The sequence below is a fragment of the Leptodactylus fuscus genome, chromosome 1 (assembly GCF_031893055.1).
Source record: "Leptodactylus fuscus isolate aLepFus1 chromosome 1, aLepFus1.hap2, whole genome shotgun sequence".
Classification (NCBI taxonomy): domain Eukaryota; kingdom Metazoa; phylum Chordata; class Amphibia; order Anura; family Leptodactylidae; genus Leptodactylus; species Leptodactylus fuscus.
In genome coordinates this window covers 74,347,622-74,371,371 of record NC_134265.1, presented here as the reverse complement: position 1 = coordinate 74,371,371, position 23,750 = coordinate 74,347,622, and the positions used below count along the sequence as shown (strand labels likewise).

The 23,750-nt window shown below is 40.7% G+C and overlaps 1 protein-coding gene across 3 annotated transcripts in view; it reads left to right on the top strand.

Annotated features, from left to right (window-relative positions):
* MCC (MCC regulator of Wnt signaling pathway) overlaps positions 1–23,750 on the top strand; it is a 204,642-nt gene that overhangs the window by 66,693 nt on the left and 114,199 nt on the right. Inside the window, exon 1 of one of the 3 annotated variants that reach the window (XM_075272238.1) lies at positions 14,378–14,767. The exons of the other annotated variants lie outside the window; for them this stretch is intronic. Coding sequence (XP_075128339.1) covers positions 14,756–14,767 — 12 coding nt within the window. The 5' untranslated portion in view covers positions 14,378–14,755. Of the gene's footprint in view, positions 1–14,377; positions 14,768–23,750 lie in introns of those variants that run through there. 3 annotated transcript variants of the gene reach the window in all.

The window sequence follows — 23,750 nt, the reverse complement described above, 5'->3', positions numbered from 1 at the left end:
ACTCTTGTTTCTCTGTCCTGAAGTCTCTTGAAAATATTTTTGTTATAAAGAATGAAAATTGATCTCCTTGACTGGAGAGTAAATAATCTCTTCTAGTCTGCTAGCTTTCTATAGCAGTAGTAAGTACATATTAGGGAACTTCTATTTATATTACAATAGTTTGGAAGAAGCTGAAACAGAAGTAGACTTTTTTTTACTCTAAAGGTTTGTTTTTATATTGTTCTTATTGAGGGGCTGCCCGTAGAATGGGCTGTCAGTATCAGATTGGCAGAGTCCGAATTCAGCAAGCTCCATTGTTCCTAGGCACAAAGCACTTTGCACAATATATTGTGCATATTGTTATGGCTGTACCTCTATTCAGCTTAGCTCCATGCTACAAAATGTATGGAGCTGTACCTGGTGAATAGTGACAGGGACAATCATTCTATGGGGTGCCATCCTAATAATAGGCCATCCATCTCAGAGAATTCCTTTAAATTGTACCTTTCTAAGTTAGACCTTATAAATATCTCCATACATCTGACTTTACGTCTATATATGTAAGAACAGTAGGAGAATTAAGTAATTTCTGCATTTTTAAAAGTTTCCTGTTAGCCTATAAAATTTGCCTATATACTCGAGTATAAGCCGAATTTTTCAGCACAGTTTTTTGCTGAAAAAGGCCCCCCTCGGCTTATACTCGAGTCAAGCAAAAAAATAAAAATAAAAAAATAAATATTATTTATTTTTTTGGGAGGGGGGGTCTATCACCTGCCGCAATAGTAATGTATAGAATCTCCCATAAAATAGTGGGGAAGAAAAGAAGCTTTAAAAAAAATATAATAAAAAATAAAGTAAATAAAAGTTCTAAATCACTCCTTTCCCTAGAATACATATAAAAGTAGAAAATGACTGTGAAACACATACACATTAGGTATCCCTGTGTCTGAGAGTGCCCGGTCTACTGAATATAAGGTATCTGCTATGTTCCTGTTCCGTCAGGAAGGGGTTAATAGGAGCACTGCAGATACCCTATATTCAGCCAGGCTGAATTCCAAATGGGGAAAAAAAAAACCCCTCAGTCCTCAAGCTCAGGGAAGGGGCAGACAGACAGACAACTAAAACACCCCCTCCCCTTCCCCAGCACCTACTGCACTCAAAACCTCCGACCATTTTAATTGTTGAAATTTTCCAGTAGCTGCTGCATTTCCCCCCCTCGGCTTATACTCGAGTCAATAAGTTTTCCCAGTTTTTTTGTGGTAAAATTAGGGGCCTCGGCTTATATTCGGGTCGGCTTATACTCGAGTATATACGGTAAAACTGAAAGCAGAACTGTCCCTAAGACTCTTGTATAAGGATATGCGAAGGCCTTAAAAAGCTTTCCAGCCACAAGTATTTGACTTTTTCATAGGAAAGTAAGGATGCAAAAAGACTTTATATATAGCTTGAAATATGTAAGCCTACACAGATTTAACCAAAAACATGCCAACCCTATACACAGGAGGCAACCTTTACCAGAACCCATAATGCGGTGACAAATCCACGCAGTAAGTGACAGACTTCATTGACTTCCAATGGAGCACCTCAGGCTATGCTTCATTTTAGTTGCCAGTCACACAGTGCACTGTTCTTTTCATCTAAGTTGATGGAGAGCAAAACATTCTTAAAGGGGCTCTATCAGCAAAATCATGCTGATAGAGCCCCACATATGCATGCATAGCCTTTAAAAAGGCTATTCAGGCACTGTAAAAGTTAAATTAAACTACCCCGCCGTTTTAAAATAATAACTTAAAAAAGAATGTGATCTACTTACTGAAGGTGCACGCTGGGCGGGCATTCAGGGTGCGCCGTCTTCTTCTTCCCCGCCTCTTCTTCCTCTGACGTCTTCGGGTCCCGTCCTCCTCCGGCGCTTGCTCACGGACACTGATAAAAAAAAATAGCCTGGGCGCATGCGCAGTAGCCGTAGTAGAAGCCGCGTGCTACTGCGCATGCGCCCGGGCTATTTTTTTTTTGTCAGTGTCCGCAAGCAAGCGCCGGAGGAGGACGGGACCCGAAGACGTCAGAGGAAGAAGAGGCGGGGAAGAAGACGGCGCACCCTGAATGCCCGCCCAGCGTGCACCTTCAGTAAGTAGAGAACATTCTTTTTTAAGTTATTATTTTAAAACGGCGGGGTAGTTTAATTTAACTTTTACAGTGCCTGAATAGCCTTTTTAAAGGCTATGCACGCATATGTAGGGCTCTATCAGCATGATTTTCCTGATAGAGCCCCTTTAATGGTGATGTGTACACCTCAGAGTCACCTAATAATACAGATTCAAGAATCCAAGTTTACTAAACTGAACATACTTAAAGGGGTTATCCCGGGGGTCTTGGCTGTCAGATCAGCTGATCCAGGGCAGTACAGCTCCCGGCAATGTTTCCATAGTGGATTTTATTCATGTTGTGGGAATGAGATTTTTGTACATTTCACCTACTCCACTGGTACTCCTGGGCAGAAAATGTACAGGGTATAGATCTCCTGTGGGTCTACCCTGGAGGCCAATAAAGCCACAAAAGCAAAGGGGACCTTTCTCCATCTCCTCAACGTCAACTATTTGCATCCTTTAATGGGCGCTTCTCTACTGATTCCAGTACAGTTGGGATTTTTCTTCAGGGCCCACCAATACAGAGCAATCATTTCTGTTAGTTTTGACACTGAATATGTGGATAAGGTTCTGTACTGTTAGGTGGGTGGTCCTGGGCTAGAGCAGAATGACCGCCCATCTGACAGTAGAGAGCCTAATTGGCATATAGGATGATGAAACTGATGGAAATGAGGAACATTGGGGGTTAGAGAAGAAATTCCAACTCGGCTGGAATCTATAGAGCTGCACTTATTTAGGAATGCAAAGAGATAGAGATGGTGAAATGTCCCCTTTAATCTGCTTTGTCTTTTACTATGTGACCTATTTAGAAGAGAGGAAATGTGACTTCTGAAGACTGGCAAATCAGGCAGGGAAGCATTTTCAGGAAAATGAAATCCTTTCTACCTGGCTGGCGTCCGTTTGGTCAGTCTGTTTTCTTCATTTGGAAGATGTCCAAGTTCTCTTCCCTTCCTGTGTGCTTAATCGGTTAGGAGCCCTGGATCCCATCCAACCAAAAGGTTTCCTGACCAATCACATGGTGTAGCGAGAGAGGACCTGTCCACAGACAGGTGCGTAATGCTCTGAAATGGGTCATTTCAATGAATATATTTTCCATATAACAACATGACAGGATGTAAAATGTAGGATCCAAATAGTAGTTGTGCGCAGAAAGCTAAATACATAAACCTTTCAGATCAGTAAGAGCTTTGTGTGCATCCCTGGCTGTGGCTAGGAGATTGATATGTGCCCCTTCTTAAAATGCTTCTAACCCTATGGCCTCCTGACATTTATTACTGATATGATTGATGGACAGGGTCACATCAGGATCATTTGTAAAATTATTTTGTAATTATTTAGATCAGGGCAACAAATTGCTTACCAGTACTACCCCGCCAAGCATGCCTGTCATTAGTCAGATCTGAAAGCGCAGGATTGGGAGCAAACTGAAGTGTACTGAGCTGTGCATGCTATATGTTATATGGTATACAACCATGTTACAGAGCACATTACAGTGATGAATAATATACCTCTGTTATGGAAGGCACATTTTTAGATTTAGAGAAAAACAACTTTGAAATATATGCAAAGGCAGACGGTGAACAGGGGGCGGACCTTCAGCCCTGGGAACACTGCTCTTGCTTATCAAGTAATGTGGGTGATGTCATAGGAGCGGGAGGATCAACTTTCATCACATGGGTTGACATGGTAGGGGTCAGAGTTGCAAGAGTAGTGCTCCAGGTAGCTGAAGGCTCGCCCCCAGTGCACCAACTATCTCATTTGCATAAGACTTCAAAGTTGTTTTCATTCAAATCTACAATATCTAACAAAAGCATATTGGATATCACTGTAATGTGCTTTGTAACACGGTGGTGACAGGTGAATATGTTTGGGGGAGGTGGGAGACTTCCTTGAAACCTTTCTTACTATTTGCATTACTATTACTACTTATTAATTTTTCTTTATTGAATGAATTTAGGACTGTAATACCTACGGCCTTCTTAAGATAGGTCATACATCTGATTGGAGGCGCTGTAGCCTCTGCATCGCTTACTGGGCACTGTGCCATTCATTTTGTAGTGTCTGCACCTGGTGCCAGTTGTAGCGTCTGTTCCAGTTATATGTAGTATTGATGGCTTATCCTAAGGAAAACCCGTTTAATGCGTTAATATGGTGATGATGTGTCCCCTGTACAGGAACCCCACAAATTGGATGTAGATAGAAAATTTTGCTGCTGCTGGGACCTCTGTGACAATGGTGAAGACCAGTCACTCTAGTAGTGGTGGTCGTCACCGTGACTTTAGATTAACTGTATAAGTGTGAACTGTATGAAACGGCCGGTAACGTTACTCACTGGCATCTACATCGGGGAGCGCTTCTTTTTTAAAGTGACTGTACATTTGGAGAACTGGACAGTCACTTTAAATAGGAGAGCTCATCTGGTTTCATAATGCAATGTAAAAATAGGATCTTTACAGCAATTTTTTATAAGTGAAGCCAGACTTTCCAAATCTAAACCATGTGCAGTTTGCATTTGGAGCGGCTGTTCCACATTGGGATTTTCTTTTAACTAATGTAGCTGGAAGTGACCTGACAGGGTGCTGGGGGGAGTCTTTGTTCTCTTGCTAAGTCTTCCTCTTTTTCTTGTATTTTGATGTCTAATTAAGCTGTTTCCATGAATAATCTTGTTCACCGGAGCAGATACATGACATCAGACGAGTGAGAGGTAAAGATTCCCTGCAGTCAGTGATTCATCTGTGTATACATTTATTCATGCCCCTTTCCCTTATGGCATTCCTTTAGACGTCAGAGCGGTATTTTAAACAGTCATATTTTTACTTTATTCTATAAATGTATACTTTTTATCCATATATATGGATGCTCTCTGGGGCTCTCTCGGTTTGCTGTTAAAAAAAAACAAAACAAAAAAACCCCCCTGCAAATATATATGTGATCTGACATTGATAAAGTATTATCTAAAATCATTAGGGCTTCAGCCTGGGAATACTGTGCCTTTACAATGTAAAAGTAAAGGCACAGGAAGCTGCAGAAAGGACTGGAACCATCCGATCACCACTCTACTTTTTCAGGGGCTCTTTAGAAATGACACATGCACTAACTTTCTTAGACAAATGATTTCCATGAGCAATGTTAGGCACTACTTGGTGTAAACATACAAGGCGTCTATCTTGTAGCAGTTATCTAGATCTTGACACGTTGGTGCATTATAAGTAGTAGAAGATCTGCAGACAATTAAACAAAAAAGATCAACTTCACTATGTCATCAGCTACACTTGACATTAAGGGTGCACGGAAACTCCAACATGCTGTGGTATCCAAATTAAAACATAAAACAAAAAAACTCCAGCACTCCAAAACTCACATCAGTTAAAATGTATTCCAGCCTTTTTCTGATCAGTTCATGGAAGTTAAAGGGGTTGTCCACTCTCAGACCAATATTGAGAGATCAATGTTATTGTGTGTATAATAAAAAGTTGTACAATTTTCCATTGTACTTTCTTTATTAACTCTTCTGCTTGCTGTCATTCATTCTGCCAACTCCCAGTGGATAAAAATCAGTCCATGGTCATGTGATGAGCAGTCCATGGTCATGTGATGAGCAGTCCATGGTCACGTGATGAGCAGTCCATGGTTACGTGATGAGCAGTCCATGGTCACGTGATGGTCACACAGGTGCACAACTCGTTACCAAGCAGATGTCTGATTACTGTGCTATGACTATAATGAGCTGTGCATCTGCGTCCATCACATGACCATGGACTGTATATTACATGGTACACTTAAAGGGGTATTCCCACGTTGGATACTCACTAGTCTTCGTTGCTGAAAAATCTTCTGTCTTCCGGCTTTGTTGCGTCATTGGTGGGCGGGGGTCACATATGCAAAGCCAAGCGGCGAGATGCCGCTGGCCCTGCGTGCGCGCTCATAGACCAGTCTAGCCTTCACAATGCATACAGACCCGACATCCGCCTCTCTCTATTACAGCGGATGTTGGGTCTGTGTTCGCATTGTGAGGGCTAGACTGGTCTATGAGTGTGCACGCAGGGCCAGCGGCATCTCGCCGCTGGCTGTGCATATGTGAATACAGACACACCCCCCCCCCCGGAATAGCAGCATCGCTCCTGCCGCTGCTGGCTTCATGCAGGGCAGAAGCATAGCGATGTTGCTGGCACCTGTGCCGACTTCTGCATCTGTGCCGGCGTCTAACCCTCCCCGGCATCCGCCTCTCCATTACAGCGGATGCCGTTCTGCATTGGCAGCCCCTTCCCCCTAAAGGGTAAACTACCCCCCCCCCAGGCTTGCTCCCGTGCACATAGCCCCTCCTCCCTGAGAGCAACAGATACATCACTTGACTTATGACCAGATAAGTCAAGGGATGTGTCCCAAAAAAATGAATAAAGTAATATAGCGGACAAACAAAGCAGTTTTGCTGAAGCAATGTATTTAGGAAAAGTCTTACATTCACATTAACAAACAGTATAGATAGGATCCTTGTGATGGGACAACCCCTTTAAATTTACCATACACTTCAATAAATGGGTCTGGACTGCAAAACGGGGCCCTGAGTTTTGTTTCCAGTCTCATAGCTAGCACACTGACAAAACACACAGTTGTGCGCATGTCCCCTTATATTCCAATAGTTTATACTGCTGTGTACACTAAATGTAATCTCTTAACATGGCCTAAAAAAGTTACTTTGTGATTGTATAAGTGGCAGAAGGTAACAGAATAAGTACAGTATTCAGTCACTGGAAATCCAATTTCCTCAGTGTGACTGCTGAAGTCTTTTGTGTAGCGCATGTTGTTAGGATGGCACAGGTGGCGAGGAGATCTGCTGACCATGCCAGCCTTGAAATGATTATTCTTAATAATGTTTATCTGCCTTATGAATGGTGAAGCTGATGCAGCGCTGCTTTGAAGTTAAGCCCCTGCAAGTTTTAATTCATTTCATTGCCTGAGAGCTTGTGTGTCTTATCCCTTCACTCAGCAGATTCTTTCTTCCTGTTGCCTGGCGGGCATGTGAAAGCCATCACCTTTTTTCAGTTTTTCACCACTTTCTAATCTAGTGCCCTGCGCCTTGACCAGTGCCACATGGGAAAGCACAACCAATATCTGTAATGACAGAGCTGGTTATTAGGGTTTTATTATAATATTACCCCTCGGGTTCTGAAAATAGCATTGTAATGCAGATGCAGATCAGTCCAGGGTTACTTGTAGAAAAGCCCACTTAGGGTTCAATTCACAGGAAATATGAGGGATTATAATATGTCGTATGGTTTAACTTCAAGTTGCCAAGTCTTTTTCTGTTTACTAATTTATATCTTGGTTTATTGTTATTGAGCTATTATAACCATAATAGTGATTTAATAGCAATGGCTTCCAAAACTTATATATATAACATCAATCCGCTGCTGGGATAAAACACAATGAGGTAAATGAACCCCAAGAAGAGAATTAGAAATGTAGTACTGATGGACCGCGTGCGAGGGATCGGGCCTCCATGTTGTATGTATATGTCAATGACTGTCATCTGGCTCTATATGGCGACATTTACATGTTTATTGTTTTGCTCTTGATCTGATCTAAATCTGATAGAAACTGGATAGACTCTGTTCACCCTGGCATCATGGCTTATATGGAAGCAAAGGCTGTGTGCCAGGTTCATCATATAGTGGATCCAAATTGTGACCAGTAGCCCCCATTGGCATGAGATCTGTTCAGTTTCCATTGATCTTTCCATGCTACACTCGCTGTTTAGTTTTTCTTTATTTTTTTCCTGTGCTATTCTTTGCTTCGCAGCTGAACAGTCACATCTGTCACTTTTTGACTGCGTGGCAAACTACAAATACACCCTTTGTGTATAATGATAATGCCTAGACCTTCAGATGGTGACTTATGGTCACAAATGTAGACAGAATATTGTCATCGACCTTATTAGAAGCCGTCGGTACCCCAGTGCTTAGCCTGAAGCACTGCCCTATAGACACTAATAACATGCTGGCTGCCACTAGAAGACACCTAGCAGCTTATTGCACACTTGGGTTTATGTGGTGGTCGGTCAGGTCAGTCTCTAAATACTTTCTTAATTTTACATCAAACAACACGATTGCATTTTACATTGACCCCTGAAGTTTTAGACATGGAACCAAAGGCGTTTGAATTGCGTTGTGCAGGTAAAACACATAGAAGACATTCGAGTTTGGGTATATAGTATAGTCACAGGCATTCACGCTGTACATGTCAGCCATCTAAAAGTTAGGAAATAATATTACATTGGGCTTGGGGCAGACAATTTTGCCTCAGTACTGAGAACAGGATTTTCTAGGTTTTATAATACTCATTTCTAGTTCAGATAAAAGCATCAAGCATATAAGTTGTGAGCCCAAGGATTATTTGATGTGACCTGTTCATGTCCAGAGAGCATATAGATACTAGATTCTATGCTGAGGTTTTCCATGTACTACCGACTCTAGTCTCTAGTCAGGCTACTTGTTAGGGTGAGAAGTGATAAAGATGTAGCTGCAATGACACCAAACACAGCATTACTATGCAAGCCACTGGATTTTGCTATTCAATCACTAAAATAAATGTATTCTTGATAGTTGATTGGTATTGAACAGGTCATTTTGTGGGTTTTACTCAAAAAAACATTCAGACAATAATTGTAGTATTTACAGTATTACACATGGTTAAAATTGATGTTGGTGCAACTGAGAGAAGGAGCCATGTATTGCACATCTGGTATGCCATATTTGGCAGAATTGCTGCAGATTTTTTATGTCAATATTACAGAAACGTCACACAAAGCCACAGCACAGGGACCCCTACTGATCATGAAATTGGGAGTATTTGAGTCTCCTGTGAGAGTGTAATGGAAACAAACATTCTCCCATCAAAGTGGGGCAACACGTTGGCTCAGTGAATTTCTCTACACAAGCTACATCCCCTTACGTTATGCTTGTATGTGTATCTTCTACAGTATATATCTACTGTATGCTTTTTCTTTACACATACAAGCATAACGTAAGGGGATGTAGCTAAGGTAGAGAAGTTCTTCTCAGACAAGGAAATCCGTTTAACTTAGATCACCTTCAATGATTGAGAGGAATCTAGCATTGAATGTGACAGACGCATCTGGCCGCATTATTCCTGGGATTTGTTTTATGTTGTGTACAGAGGCCGGTGATTGTTGTCCTGCTCCTCATCGCTTGTACCCAGTAAATGATGGTGTTCCCCGGTGTCCTTGGCGCCACCTAGAATTGATTAATTGATTTGTTATAAAGCATCCCGAAGAAGGGACAGAAGACCTCGATATTGCTGTCAGAGTGTCTGCAAGCATAGTTAATTTCTAGAAGATTAATGCCGCCACCAACTATCTGAATGATTCAGCCATTGTAGAATTGATGGTCTGCAGCGGAATTTCCTGGCTTGTGTATCTGACAGGACCTTCGAAGTATTTTCAGCGTTAAACGTAGGTTATAAGGTTGATGGACTATGCCAAGCTTTGATGACTATGATATATAGAGCAGTTCCAGCTAATAAACATTTTGGAGTTATTTTGGGCAATGACAAATGTTATGAGGTTCTATATGGGCAGTGAAAGTGGCAGACCGTCATCTTCGTTGGCTTAATATAATAATTCGGTGATTGTTCACCTCTAACTCCTTTGCTTGACAGATATAAAGATTTATGGTGCTGTATTTTGTGCTGTTTTTATACACCAATGTAAATTATGACACTGATAAAAAATAAAATGCAAAATACATCTGGTTTTGATAATGTGATTATAAAGCCTCCTGCACATAGGCAATACGTGGTCTGGAAACTAAGGCCCCACGTAGCTGGCTGCAGCGAAAATCTGCTGCAGCCCTGGCGAAAACGCATCATCGGTTTTCCTGTAGCACTTTTCACGGAAAGTTTGTAGAGTTTTTTGACACAATCCCATTCACTTTGCAGGAACTGTAAACGCCACGAAGGGCCCAGACCTGACAGTGATCTATGATGCCAGGAGTCCCTGCCTCCCTGCGGCTCCACTGTCCAATACTAACCACTTCTTTTCAGACCATATTTGCCCATGTCCATAATTCCTAATCGCTGATGTTTAATAGCACCCCAATAAAATGTTGAAATATCATACTGTATATACCAATAACCTTAAGGAAAAGTTACTGAAAATAGTCCAGTTTTAGAAACTTGTGAAATGGGGTACGACCACGTGTAGCAGACTATAACAGTGTTGATATACAAGATGATTGTTAAAGGGATTCTATAATTTAAACACATTATTTTATAACTAACACGTAGGAATAGCCTTAAGAAAGGATATTCTTCTTCTTCTTTAGATGTCTTCTCCGCGCCGCCGTTTGATAGATATTCCGTTTTCCGTCTTTATGCAAATGAGATCTCTGGCAGCACTGAGGGCGGGCCCCCGGCACTGAAACAGCACTGGGGACGTCCTCAATGCTGCAAGAGAACTCTCCAGCGCCGCCTCCATCTTCTTCAGGAACCGGCCTCTTCGTGTCGTCTTCCTGCCTGGCTTGCAATCTTTTACGCATGCGCAGAGCTGACTGTACCTACGCGCGGCCATTTTTTGTGGCCGCCTACTACAAGAGCTCGTATAAGTGGCCTCAAAATAATGGCCACACGCAGGTGCAGTCGACTCTGCCCACTGGTAGAGCCGATTGCGCATGCGTAGAAGATTGAAAGCCATGCAGGAAGACGATGCGTAGAGGTCGGTTCCTGAAGAAAATGGAGGCAGCGCTGGAGAATCCTCTTGCAGCATTGGGGACGCCCCCAGTGCTGTGAGAGAAATCATTAGTATAAAGACGGAAAATGGAATATCCACTGAACGGCGGTGCAGAGAAGACCTCTAAAGGTAGGAGAAGAATAGCCTTTCTTAAAGCTATTCCGACGTGTTAGTTAGAAAAAAATGTCTTTAAATGATGGGATCCCTTTAAAGGGATTGGCTACTTTAGGATCACTGTTAACATGTTTTTAAAGCTGGCCATACTAACGTGCTGCCAACTTTAGAAAAATATATGCCGCTTTCTAATCCATCTATTCTAAATTCTGTGGTATTTGCGCTATCAGTGAAATATCGTTTCTTAGTCATCAAGCCTTCCCTTCTATCCATAAGACGTCTGTGGCCAAACACCTCACCATGACTCCTCCATTCATAGTGTGTTCCTGCTATTGCATTTTTGCAGACGTAGATGTCAGGAATTTAGTGCAGGTATTGATGTTTCTTCACTAATGTACAGAACTTACAATAAGGAATCCATTTAATGTCCGTGTGATACCTCAAAACCATATGGCTATTAATAGTCAATTGGAAAGCCACAATTATTGGCAGTAGATTCATATGTCAGTGCGACTAAGTCTAAGTTTGTGCTTACTCCCATGTTTAAAGGGTACCTGAGTTTTCATGAAAAGTTGAAATATGTGCATGGTCTTGCTGGCCAGTCTGTTCTATGACTGTATAAGCCACACAGGGTAATGGACAGTATGACAGCCTTCCGCTGCTGTTGGGGAACAAGCACATGTGACATCTATTTCATCGCCAGCCACTTACTTTGCTATTTTTATCTCATGCTGTCCTATGAAATGTAACATTCATTTGTTGTGGTAATTTTGTCATACATGTAATTTCATTCTTATATGTAATGTTAGCTGCCAGGGTTATTGCAATTGATACAGGTCACCGTCACACGAGTGATTGACTTCTCCCAGTTCCTGTAATAGGCTACTCATATGATCATGAACATGAAACCAAACCCCCATACAGAATACAGCCATGCTAATGGATGGTTTCAGGAATTACTGGTGTCAGCAAAGCCATTTACAGTATAATGTATATCATGCTGCCAGAAAACGCTTGGTGCAGGGAAATGTTTGGAAATAGTAAAACATGCATTACTCTGATGTTTTGACGTTCCTGTAACCCTACGCATTACAGTGTATTGTAGTGTATGTACCGTGTAAGACATTGTGGGCACTACAGTGTTGGGACTTTTCTGTGTGACTTGAATGTGGTCACTTTTGCCATACAGATTACTAAAATGCTTTTCCTTCTACTTGACATTCTTTAGTTTTAAGGAAGAGGGAAGTAAACTGGGAAATGCCAGGCATACTGCTTTGTCCGGAGTTACTATTGTGAAGGCTTTCCTCTTTAATATTGACTTGTCGCCAGATTCTCCTGTTATGTTCTGCCTTCAGCCGAGTATCCTGCAGGGAGATCTGCTGACCACAATGTAAATAGTGAAGAAGAAGAAGAAGAAGAAGAAGCAGCGCTCTGCTCCATAGCACAAGCATGTACAGCTGCAGATCTGACCCCTGGATCATACTTACCAAAGGAAAATAAATAATGGCAGCTATCTAAGAGGGCCAGTCACATGGTTTCCTTTATGAAATAAACATAAAGGGGTTAATAACCTAAAACACAACCAATCCTGCTTAGAGGTGTGCCCCAAATAATGTCAGCTGTCATAAGTATTTAATGGGGCTAAGTGAGAATACGTAGAAATGTCTTCCACTCTTGTTTAATGTAACACATCCAAAATCCAATTCAGAAAACTCAACCTAGCAAAAGTCCAACCTGGATCTATATATATCAGGCAAATTGTGAGCTATTCCCACATACTGCAGAGAAATAACAATCTATAGTACTGCTGGACAAAAGTCAATGTCCCTCAGCTCTGTGTCCCCTCAGGATCTTCTATATCTCAAGATGATCCCTCACTAAGGCTTTGTGAACACAACCGAGTGTGCAGGCCAAGGCTCTTCTGATGGGTGGTCCAGTGCTCCATTCTAATGATTATAGAGCATGTCCTATCAGAGTGGAATAGAACCTACCATTGAAGTCAATGGGGAGTGAAACCACTCGTGTCTTTCGAGTGAATTCCACTACGAAATTAGTCCCCTTTCGGTGTGCACATTCGGACGTGTGCATGAAGCCTGTCACTGTATGGATTCTCATAGCTCTAACTCCTACCTCCTACACATACTGACATACTTTATGGGGGGGAAACAAACCACCTCACCACAGACAGCAGGCACAAAGGGGAACACTTACAAATGATATAGGTCACACCCCTCTTACATGTATCCATGCTAGTCTTGGCTAAATGTACTTCTAATTGATGTTATTTCTATAAAATGACAGCCTCCGAGGCTACTCTATATACATTATGTCTTTGAATTCTGCAATACAAATCTTCCCCCAATCCGCCCCCAGTCCCATCAAAGAGCAACGGGATGTGTATCCATGTCTACTCTATATACATTGTGCTTTAGCAATCTGAGACCAGGACTACGGAGTTAGTAGGCCAAACCACTGACTCTGACTCCTCTATTTTTCCACAGTCAAGCTCCTGATCTGACTTCAACTGCTTCATAAATGTCTGACAGCCATGGGCAGACAGAAGCTGTACAGTAAAGCCCCTTTAATTTGCAAAAAAAAAGCCAAGTTTGTGGACCCGAAAAATGGAAACCACATCTGCTTAAACAGTGGTTACCCTTGCACTCCAAAGACTATAATGTGGTCTGCCGGGTTTTTCTCTCTGTACATATTAAGCAGAATGGGGCACAGAGTCCCCAAATGGTCCACGGAAGCTAGTGTGACCACAGCCTAAGCTGTTACTGCTGTGACCAGATTTTGGGGTAGGCTATTCCACAGATTAACAGTTCTTACAGTAAATAAGCCTTGTTATCTCTGGAAGTTCCATAGCTCTGTCTCAGCCTACCAAAGTGAACACAGAGTAGTCTGAGAAGTCTGTTTGTTTTACAGGAATAAAAAGAGAACTTGCAGAGGTGATTCAACAATTCCATATATACCAGAATTAATCAGCTTTAGAGCTAAAAATCTGCTTCAAAAATGCTCCCAAATTCGCCTGAATGGGAGGCAGATTTCACTTGGTATTTGGAACTGACGCAAAATTGACAACAAAATCCATCATGTAAACATATCCTTAGCTTGCCTGGGCTTCTGTCTAGATTTCATAACAAATCGCATTTTTCTTCGTTTGCATATTGATAAAACTGAAATTTCCATGAAAGTGGGTGTCTAAAGCTGAATAACAGCGGTAACTGTAGAATCCCCCCTACAAGTTGCTGTGCTTAGTGCTGATAGACTCCCTATATAAAAGGAGGGCACCTGCTATATAACCGGTATATAACTATGCATTTAGCCTTCATTGACTTTCCCTTTTTCTTGCATTGTGCACATTCTTACCAACAAGCACAGCGATTCTAGTCCCAGGAGCAGCTGTCACCTTTTTTTACTAGGATAGAAATAAGGCTGTGAGTCATTTCCCGGAGCAGATCCCCATCGTGTGGTGTACCAGTGACTCTATATGTTCACATTGGGTAAGGTTAGGCTGTGATTATTAAGATTTAGGGTGGGTCTTCTCAAATTTCCTTTTAGGAAGTTGGCTGTAGGGTGTCTCAGTGTTAAAGGCTGCTTGCTTCATTGAGCTTCGCACAGACTAAAAGAGTGCAGTGCGGGGAGCGGACTGTGAGAAAGTTGTCTGTGCCTTCTTAGTCTTACTACAAATCTATCCAATTTCGGGGAGATTTCACATTACTAAATGGTCTTGAGGAAGCTTTTCCACACTTAAGGACGTGTTTAGACCTACATGAAGCCCAAGGTAAGTGCAGAATATTCAGTTATGTAGAACATACTAAAAACAGAAGGGAAAAAACAGACCTGGCTTTTCAGAGTATATTCACAAGTATGGAAAATTACCGTGATAAGCAAAGCTTTACTGAAAATCAGGATGCCAGCAGCAATGTAGGAGTATAGGATATGTATCTTTGTGTTTTGTTTAATGAACGTTATAGTTGGTTTCACCTTACTGAAAAAATGTGTTTGTATATACACTCACATATATATGGAAAATTCCAGTTGGCAAGATTAATTTATTAAGTATTGCATGCATTTTATGAATGCTTTTGTGTAAATTTTTTGCTGGATTACAGTAAGTTTTATTGAATGGCTTAGAAACTGAAGCACACGTGTGTGTATATAGTGGCTCTACTTAGGCTCTGTTCACATCTGTGTTGGTTGTTTCCATAGTTCTGCTTTGGAAATGCTGGGTCCCAGACTTGACAGATACCAACAGCTCCCATTGGACCTGTTGACTGTACTTGGGGGTTGTTAGGTTTTTGCCATGGGGCCCAGCACTTTCTCAGACAGAATTGTGCAGCATGCTATTTTGTCTGGCATGTTTTAAAGGGATTCTATCATTAAAATGTAATTTTTTGTGACTAACACGTAGGAATAGCGTAAGTATTCTTCTCCTACCTTTAGATGCCTTCTCCACGCCACCGTTCAGTAGAAATCATGATTTTCTTTGGTATGCAAATGTTTGAGCACTGGGAACCTCCCCAGTGCTGCGAGAGAACTCATTTGTATACTGAAGAAAACCAGGATTTCTACCAAACGGCAGCTCGGAGAGGACCTCTAAAGGTAGGAGAAGAATAGCCTTTCTTAAGGCTATTCCTACGAGTTAGTCACAAAAAATTGCATTTTAATGATAGGATCCCTTTAAGAATGTTGAGACTGATATGATCAGAGCCTTTAAGAGTGCATGTACTATACTTGAATGAAACTTTTGTAATTTTATTATCCATATTGCTATATTTGTAGCAGATATTGTCAGGGTAAAAACAGAGGTGTAAAGTACATACAAAGGTTATAGACACATCTGCTCCGGGGTGTCCCTTATTAACTGAAAGCTCCAGTTGAAAAGTGGTGCATGGAGGACTTTTCTGTCCAGCAATTTAGATGGACTCTGCACAAGAATCTCTGGTGCAGTTGTGAACATAGGTGATCGTAGTCTTAGATAAAAATTCAAGGGTTCAAAGTTCACCACTGTGTGAATGGGCACTTAGGTATCTTGTACAGGTTGTTCATAGTGTTTGCTTTTCTTTTTCTGTTGTAAGTACTAGATGAGTTGTTTAGCAAAAAGGAAAAAAAAATGTATATTTTACTTGTGGTATAACATAAGAAACCTTTTTATCTCCTACCTATGAAATTGTATTGTAGAAAGAAAATGCCATGCAAGAGAGTGTATGTACAAAGTTCCCATAAACTCTCCACCCCTGCGCCCAGGTCCTCCACTGTGACTGAGCTATTTTGACCTGAGGCTACACTTGGTCAGCACCTGTGACTCTTAGAACCATGCTCGGTTGTCTTATCCTTGACACCAGAGTATTTTACATAGATTGCATTGAATTTTTTCATTCTTTTAAGATTGTTCAGTTCTTGATTTTTATGTACCGGTAGGTTTTTTTGTTTTTTGTTATCTTAGTATTTTAAAATGCAGCTGCTTATTTTATAGTAAACGTGTGTGTGGGGAGTCAGGCTTTTAAGCTGGTAGTTTTTTGTTATTACGGTACATAATTTTTGACCATACTGTTTTCTTGACTAATAAAGTACATATGTATATGCGTGTGTGTGTGTATATACACATGTAGACAAAGTTGTTGGTACCCCTCATTTAATGAAAGAAAACCCCACAATGGTCACAGAAATAACTTGAATCTGGCAAAAGTAGTAATAAATAAAAATTGTTGACAAGTCACAAAGCTTTTGGGAGAATGTCCTATGGACAGATGAGACCAAAAAAACAACTTTTTGGCAAGGCACATCAGCTCTATGTTCACAGATGGAAAAAGGAAACATATCTTGAAAAGAACACTGTCCCTACTGTGAAACATAGAGGAGGCTCTGTTATGTTCTAGGACTGCTTCGCTACATCTGGCACAGGGTGTCTTGAATCTGTGCAGGGTACAATGAAATCTCAAGATTATCAAGGGATTCTAGAGAGAAATGTGCTGCCCAGTGTCAGAAAGCTTGGTCTCAGTCGCAGGTTTGGATCTTGTAACAGGATAATGACCCAAAACACACAGCTAAAAAGACCCAAGAATGGCTGAGTGCAAATCAGTGGACTATTCTGAAGTGGCCTTCTATGAGCCCTGACCTAAATCCTATTGAGCATCTTTGGAAGGAGCTGAAACCTGCCATCTGGAAAAGGCACCCTTCAAACCCAAGACAACTGGAGCAGTTTGCTCATGAGGGGTGGCCAAAATACCTGTTGGGAGGTGCAGAAATCTCATTGACAGTTACAGGAATCGCAGCGATTGCCTCAAAAGGTTGAGCAACAAAACCATCATTTCTGTCAAGTTTTATATTTTTTAAAAAAAATTCCGTTGAAGCGAAAAGCAAAGTCTGACTTTCATTCTCAGATAATTTTTTATTTTATTACTTTTCTCATATTCAAGTTATTTCTGTGACCATTGTGGGTTCTTCTTTCATTAAACGAGGGGTACCAATAATTTTGGCCACGTGTGTATGTGAATGTGTGTGTTATTTTAAGATCTATTTTCATGCCATCAATGTATGCCATATGTGTTTGTGCAGTTCATCAGACACACTTTTTTTTTTTTTTTTTTTTTTTTTTTTATAGCATAGGCAATATTGTAGGGCTTTTTTTGTAACCGAGAAAGTCAATGACAGATATATCCAGATGTTTGCTGTTTTCACAGTACACAAGAAAGAAATGGGAAAAAAAAAAAAGTTTGCTTCAACTTTTACTCAAGTCTTTAGACTTATATTGGAGAATGTTAAAGAGAATTCTGCTTCTTTTCTCCATTTTCTCTCTCTTCTGGCGATCATGTACTCATGTGCTCTCGCTCTCGGAGAAAGAAGCATTTTTCTTTGATATATATTACAAAGTTTCTTGCTGGTTATTTATGCCTTTTACTGTATGTTGACATGGTAATGACCATTTAGATATTCTCAGTTGACATATAAGCCAATGGATTTAATGTGGAATTTATTGACTTGTTAATCCAGATAATTTTTAGCAACGTTTGGTGTATTTATGCTGGGAGAATTGCCGACTATTTACATTTTGTTAGTAGACTGGTATTCATATATATATAATTGCTAATGTTACTTAGAATTTATCGATTTAAGTCTTTGTATGGACAGACTGGATGGAATACACGTTAGTAAGGGTTGTCTTCAGATAGGAATGATGCTTTTATTGTACATGTATATACAGGAAGCTCAGGCTTGTCAGTTCTTTGGAGGTTTATTGCACTTGTGAGGGTTAGCCTCCCGTAAATGACCTTTGTTGTGAGAATATTAAGGATTGGTTTCTCTATCGCCATATGTTTATTATCCTATAATCCAGGAGCAATCTTCATAATGACATGCAAAGCCTCAGATTTTATGTGTCATTTACTGACATGCAATTTCACACCAGTTCATTTAGTGCATACAATTTATTGTCTTGTAAAAGTAATTGTCCTCAATTCCCCGGGGTCCACAATGTACCTGGATTAGGTGAAACATCCTAAGGCTTTATTAAAACTGTTTTCCCTTCCTTTTTGCATAGACATTTTAGAAGTTCACAGTGACGTGCGGCATTTTTAATAAAAACATATTTTCCAGGAAATGTTGAATTCATTAATATAGTTAATACTCTATTGTGTGTACATGAGTCACTGAATATGTGTTTGTTATTGTAAAATGCAACTTTGTTATACATTATTTGTAGTAAACGGATATTTCAGCAACATGGCAAACAACTTAGTTGAGGGCAGTAAAATATATACTACATCAAATACACTTCATCACATACACTACATCAATGACTGCTGCATCTAAACATTGGCCTCAGCAGCCATATGCTGCACATGCACACATCACCATAGAGGCCAGGGATTGCCTAAAGCTGTCATGTGCGTGATATACAGCACACAATTGCTGTAGAAACCCCCAGAGCAAGGGGGATTACATTTTACATTCATCATTATTATTATTTCATCATGGGGCTGGACAAATAATTGCAAAATAATCTCAATGAATCAATGGGAATTTGCTCACATGGATTTATTTCTATTATTTTGCATGTGTTCCATTCATTCTAAGTGTACACTATCCAATCTGGACTGTTGGCATATGAATAACCAAAACCAATATTCAGTGGAATATAAATAGGGAGCATGACATGCAAAGAGGGGAGTGTCTTCAATAATTGTTTATTAATTGTAATCAAAGTAAAATGTTTCATTGTGATTTTTTTTATTAAATCACCCAGCTGAATTTCATCACATTCCATGCTTTGGTCTAAATTTTTAAATACCCTTTAAACATAAAAAGGAGTCTGTCAGCAGAACCCAACATATCAACCCAGCCACGCTAGACAGGGTAAAGTCACCTGAATCAGTCTTGGCACACACTATGGCAGCAGCCATTGCCAGTTCACCATTGCTGATAGATACAAGCGAATATCCTAATAGGCAGTGACCCTACAGATTTTCCTTTCTTTTGTTTACCCCATATCCTATTCAGTTACATGGTATGAATAAAAGCCAAATTTTACAGTTTATTAATAGGGACTGTTCGGGGTTTCTGTATCTATCAGTTATTATAACCCTATAACTATTATAGGGTTCCAGTTGTGGATAAAAGTGGTAGTGTTGAGACCGCTGGCCATCTTCAGATGATAGTAATAAGGAAGAGTTGTTTTTCTTCTGCTCTTTTGTTTTGCGGAAATCTTTCCAAAAAAGTTGGAGAATAATGTCATCCGCCGAGCTGGATATGAGAAAGTGAAGCGTCTAGAAAATCCAATCCAATATCAGTGTCCCCGCTGCTGTGCAGCATGCCATGAGATATGGTTTGCAGTATACCGCAGATCATTTACTAGATAATGTATCACGGAGAATGCATTTGGCATTGAAGTTCTGTCATAGAAAGCTGTATTTATTTAGAAAGATTTCTGTATTCATCCTGGTAATAGAGGTTTAGCTTTGGAAGGTAAATCCATACAGAATAGCAGCTGCATTCATGCTCTACAATATCAGCCATGAATGAGATGCACACTGACATTTTTGTCCCTGTTTGACCTATTCCATTCACCATATGGTGTAAGAGGGAAAGAGCTTAAAATAGGGATAATTGATCCCTTTGCTAAATGGATGACGCATAACATGCATGATGGAAATGAGCAGTAGGCTGGGACCTGCTCTATGGAAAGATCATCCTACCAAAGGTAAGTACTGACATTGTCTTGTTCTGTCAGCTTGTTACATCTTTTTGATCTATCAGAATTTTTTTTCTTTTCTTGAAGTTGAACACTGACAACCAGTGTCTTCTTTCACAGCTCCCTAAGGGGTCAACATGCAGATTGTTGTTGTAAGTGACATGTTATTTGCCTGGACACACTCATCCACAATTCTATTCTAATGAATTGATGATATAATATTTAGTGATTCTCTCCTCTACACCTCCAACTTCTGAGATATAAACTTGCCACCAGTTCAGTTTATTGTTCCTACATTATCTTAAAAGTAAAGGGGGGGGGGAATGGGCTCTTTTGCTGGCCACATCTCCCTTTTACTTCTTTAATATATAGTCAGTTTTTTGTCTTTAAAATAAAAAAGGAAGGGATGTGTAAGTTCACTATAAGTCAACTTGTTGACTGCCGAGCACCAGCCAGTAGATCCCAGTGTTCTGCCATAAGCCACTCTAGTAGATGGGCACTTTCAGTGCTGGGGTAAGCTGATTTTTACTTAGTAAACCATTGGGGGTGTGCTGAGGATTAGTCAGACACAGACAGCACTTTCAAGCCACCCTTTGACCCATGAGAAAAATAGACTTCTGGAAAAAGCGACTTGTACATGTACTACTAGTGGAGTAGCACTATAGGTACGTCTATAAATACTCCTGACTGACTTTTCTATCATGAGTAAAAAAAATAAAATACAATTGTCTGGCAGATTGTTCCTGAATGTGTAGAGCTTTATTCTAGGTACAGCGAGCGCACTGCTTTGTCATAGCCTGTTTTGACAGTTGCACAGACCTATATATATGTGTCTCACTTGAGCAGATGGTAAAGCTCACGTGCATCACCGTCATGTCCTCTGCTTGGTTTGCTAACGTATAAAGAGGTCAGGTGCACAGGCTGTAGAAAATCACAGAGCAGAAGGATTCAGAAATGAAGGTGTTCTCAAACTCAACACTCAAAGATAGGAAACATGGCTATCGATTGACATCACAAGGTCAGCTAGTGAAAAATCTGCAAAATTTGTGTCCATCCTTTGGGTCACGTGCAGCAGTTCCCAGGTCTGTGGACTATTTGCTTCAATTATACCTATAGGGATACCACCGGCCTTTCTGTAGGTATAATTGATACGTTGCATGTTTGCTGTGCGTATTTTAACGCACTGTGGAGATGGGATTCACCATCCGATACAAAGGGACTAAAATGCTGCAGGCAAGCCGAAGCGTTTATACCACATGGAGCCCCGGCCTTACAAAAGTTGTCTTTTTCAATTCTGTCACACTTCAGTCTTCGTGCCCAATGATACCTGCTCTTTGTTGGTAGATTTTCTTAGATCATTTCATACTATTGACTGGAAATAATCCACTCTGGTTATTACAGACTGCTCTGCTGTTCACATGAATTGTCGTCAGGGTGTAAGTTTTAATAAGCTTCTGTTCTGTCATGGGAACCACAACTTGCAATTTATCCTGATAAGAATATGACTTGACAAAGAAACGGGTCTTGGTCAGGTCAGCTAAGTGATTGCGAAGCTTTGTCTTAACTCCTATGGGTCATTGAGGAAGATGTTTTCTTATCAGTTCTGTCTCCCTAGGCTAGTTACACAGCCTGGATGAATCCTTGAGGTGACCTGGAGAAGAAATAACCTGTTATTTTCTATAAAAGTCAGACAAAGGAAAAGACATCTGAGTGTTCATGCCAGCATATCATCCGGCTTCTATTTTTAGTGGCTTAGAACTATTCCTTCTGATGATGTTTGCTGGGGTGTTTATATTACTTTGCAACATGTGAATTCATAAAGAGATTTTTGGATTTAATAATGACTGTAAAATATGACTGTGTTATGGCCATTGGAGGGAGGCTTTAAAAGGGTATTCCAAGATAACAATATTTATGACCTCTGGTAAGGTTAGGTCATTAATATCAGATTATTGGGGTTCTGACAACAGACATCCCTACCATTAACTGAAATACAGAGAATAGAGCATAAAGCATGATCCCTGTGCAGTGGCTGGACTAGGTTATTGAAGATCATCTCCCATTCAAGTGAATAGGAGCTAAGCTGCAGAAACCTGGTTTGGACAACACACAAAGAACCAAGCTGTCTGCTTCCTACCCCATTCTGTTTGTATCAACAGCCTGGAACAGCTGATCTGTTGCAGTCCCAGGTGTCAGTCCCATACTTATCTGATACTAATGACCTGTCCTAAGGTTAGGTCATAAAAATTTTTAGACCAGAAAACCCCCTTTAAGGCTAAGGCCCCACGGGCCATAAACACAGTGATAAAGCGCTGCGGGAAGAACCGCTGCGTGATCACATTGCGGTTCTTTACGCAGCACTTTGGAGAGAAAGTTTGAGGAGTCTTCCTCCGTGGACTTTCTTCCCATTATATCTACGGGAAAGCCGCCGGCGTTTCCGTAGATATAATTGACATGCTGCGATTTGCAAAGCTGCAACGGCTTTGCAAATCGCAGCATGCCCGCGCTGAATCACATCCCCTTTGCTTGCACTGTAAAACGCCGCGATTTTTCCTGCAGCGGGAAAATCACACCGTTTACATCCCGTGGGGCCCCGGCCTAAAAGGAACCTGTCAATTTGAATCAGTCTGTAGAAAGCATGATATAGAGCAGAAGGTGCAGAGATCCCTGCTTATTTAATAGTAGGAGTCATTTGGGTGATCCTATTGATAACTATACGACCAACCACTGGACCCTTAAAACCCAAGTGAGAAGGGATGGAAATGAATAAAATACAAGTTATACTGAGGTTTTTCCCACAAAATATTAGCCTATTCGGTCCCTTCTGCTCTTACACCTGCTACATGCAGAAAGATACCATGTCCAATGCGATAGGTTCCCTTACAAGGTAATACATGACAGAGGTTGTAACCCCTGCAGCAGGATAAACACAAGGGTGCACATAGGTATAATGCATGTTGGTGTTTTAGTGGATATCGTAGATGTAGAAGTAATGAACGGTTCCAGCAACAGCTCATGAATGGGGTCTCCCATGTGAGATTCAGGGAATGAATATGTTCTATTGTAGTACGGGCAGGTTTATCTCGCTATACTCTGCTTTGTGTACCATGTAATTTTGTGCTGGTTTTGTCTCGTGCAGTGATTGATATTCCCCAAGTTCATTCATTTCCAGCAGCCGTCACCCTGTTATGTACATTGTTCTCAGTTTTTATTTTTTCTGTTTTCATATCAAAAGTGTTCTTCTGGGATTTTGTACAAAAGAAGGGAGTTTATTACCAGAAGGTTTTCTGTGCCTGCGGGCAAACGGAGCTCTGGAAGTAAAACAACAGGAACTAAAAAATGACTACCAGCAGACACTGCGTGACAAGTGAAGTGCGCTGCAGCATGTAAACGTTTTGTCAAAGATTATATTAAGTGTCTCTACTCCTTGGGCTTATTCAAGCTGGCCTTGTTTTTGTGGTGTTGTTTTTTCCCCTGATATGCTCCAAACTAAAAAGATTCAGAAATGAGGTTTCCATTTTCATTTGAACATGAGAAATGAGTGGCATGTCTTCAGTTATGTTACCCCAATAAT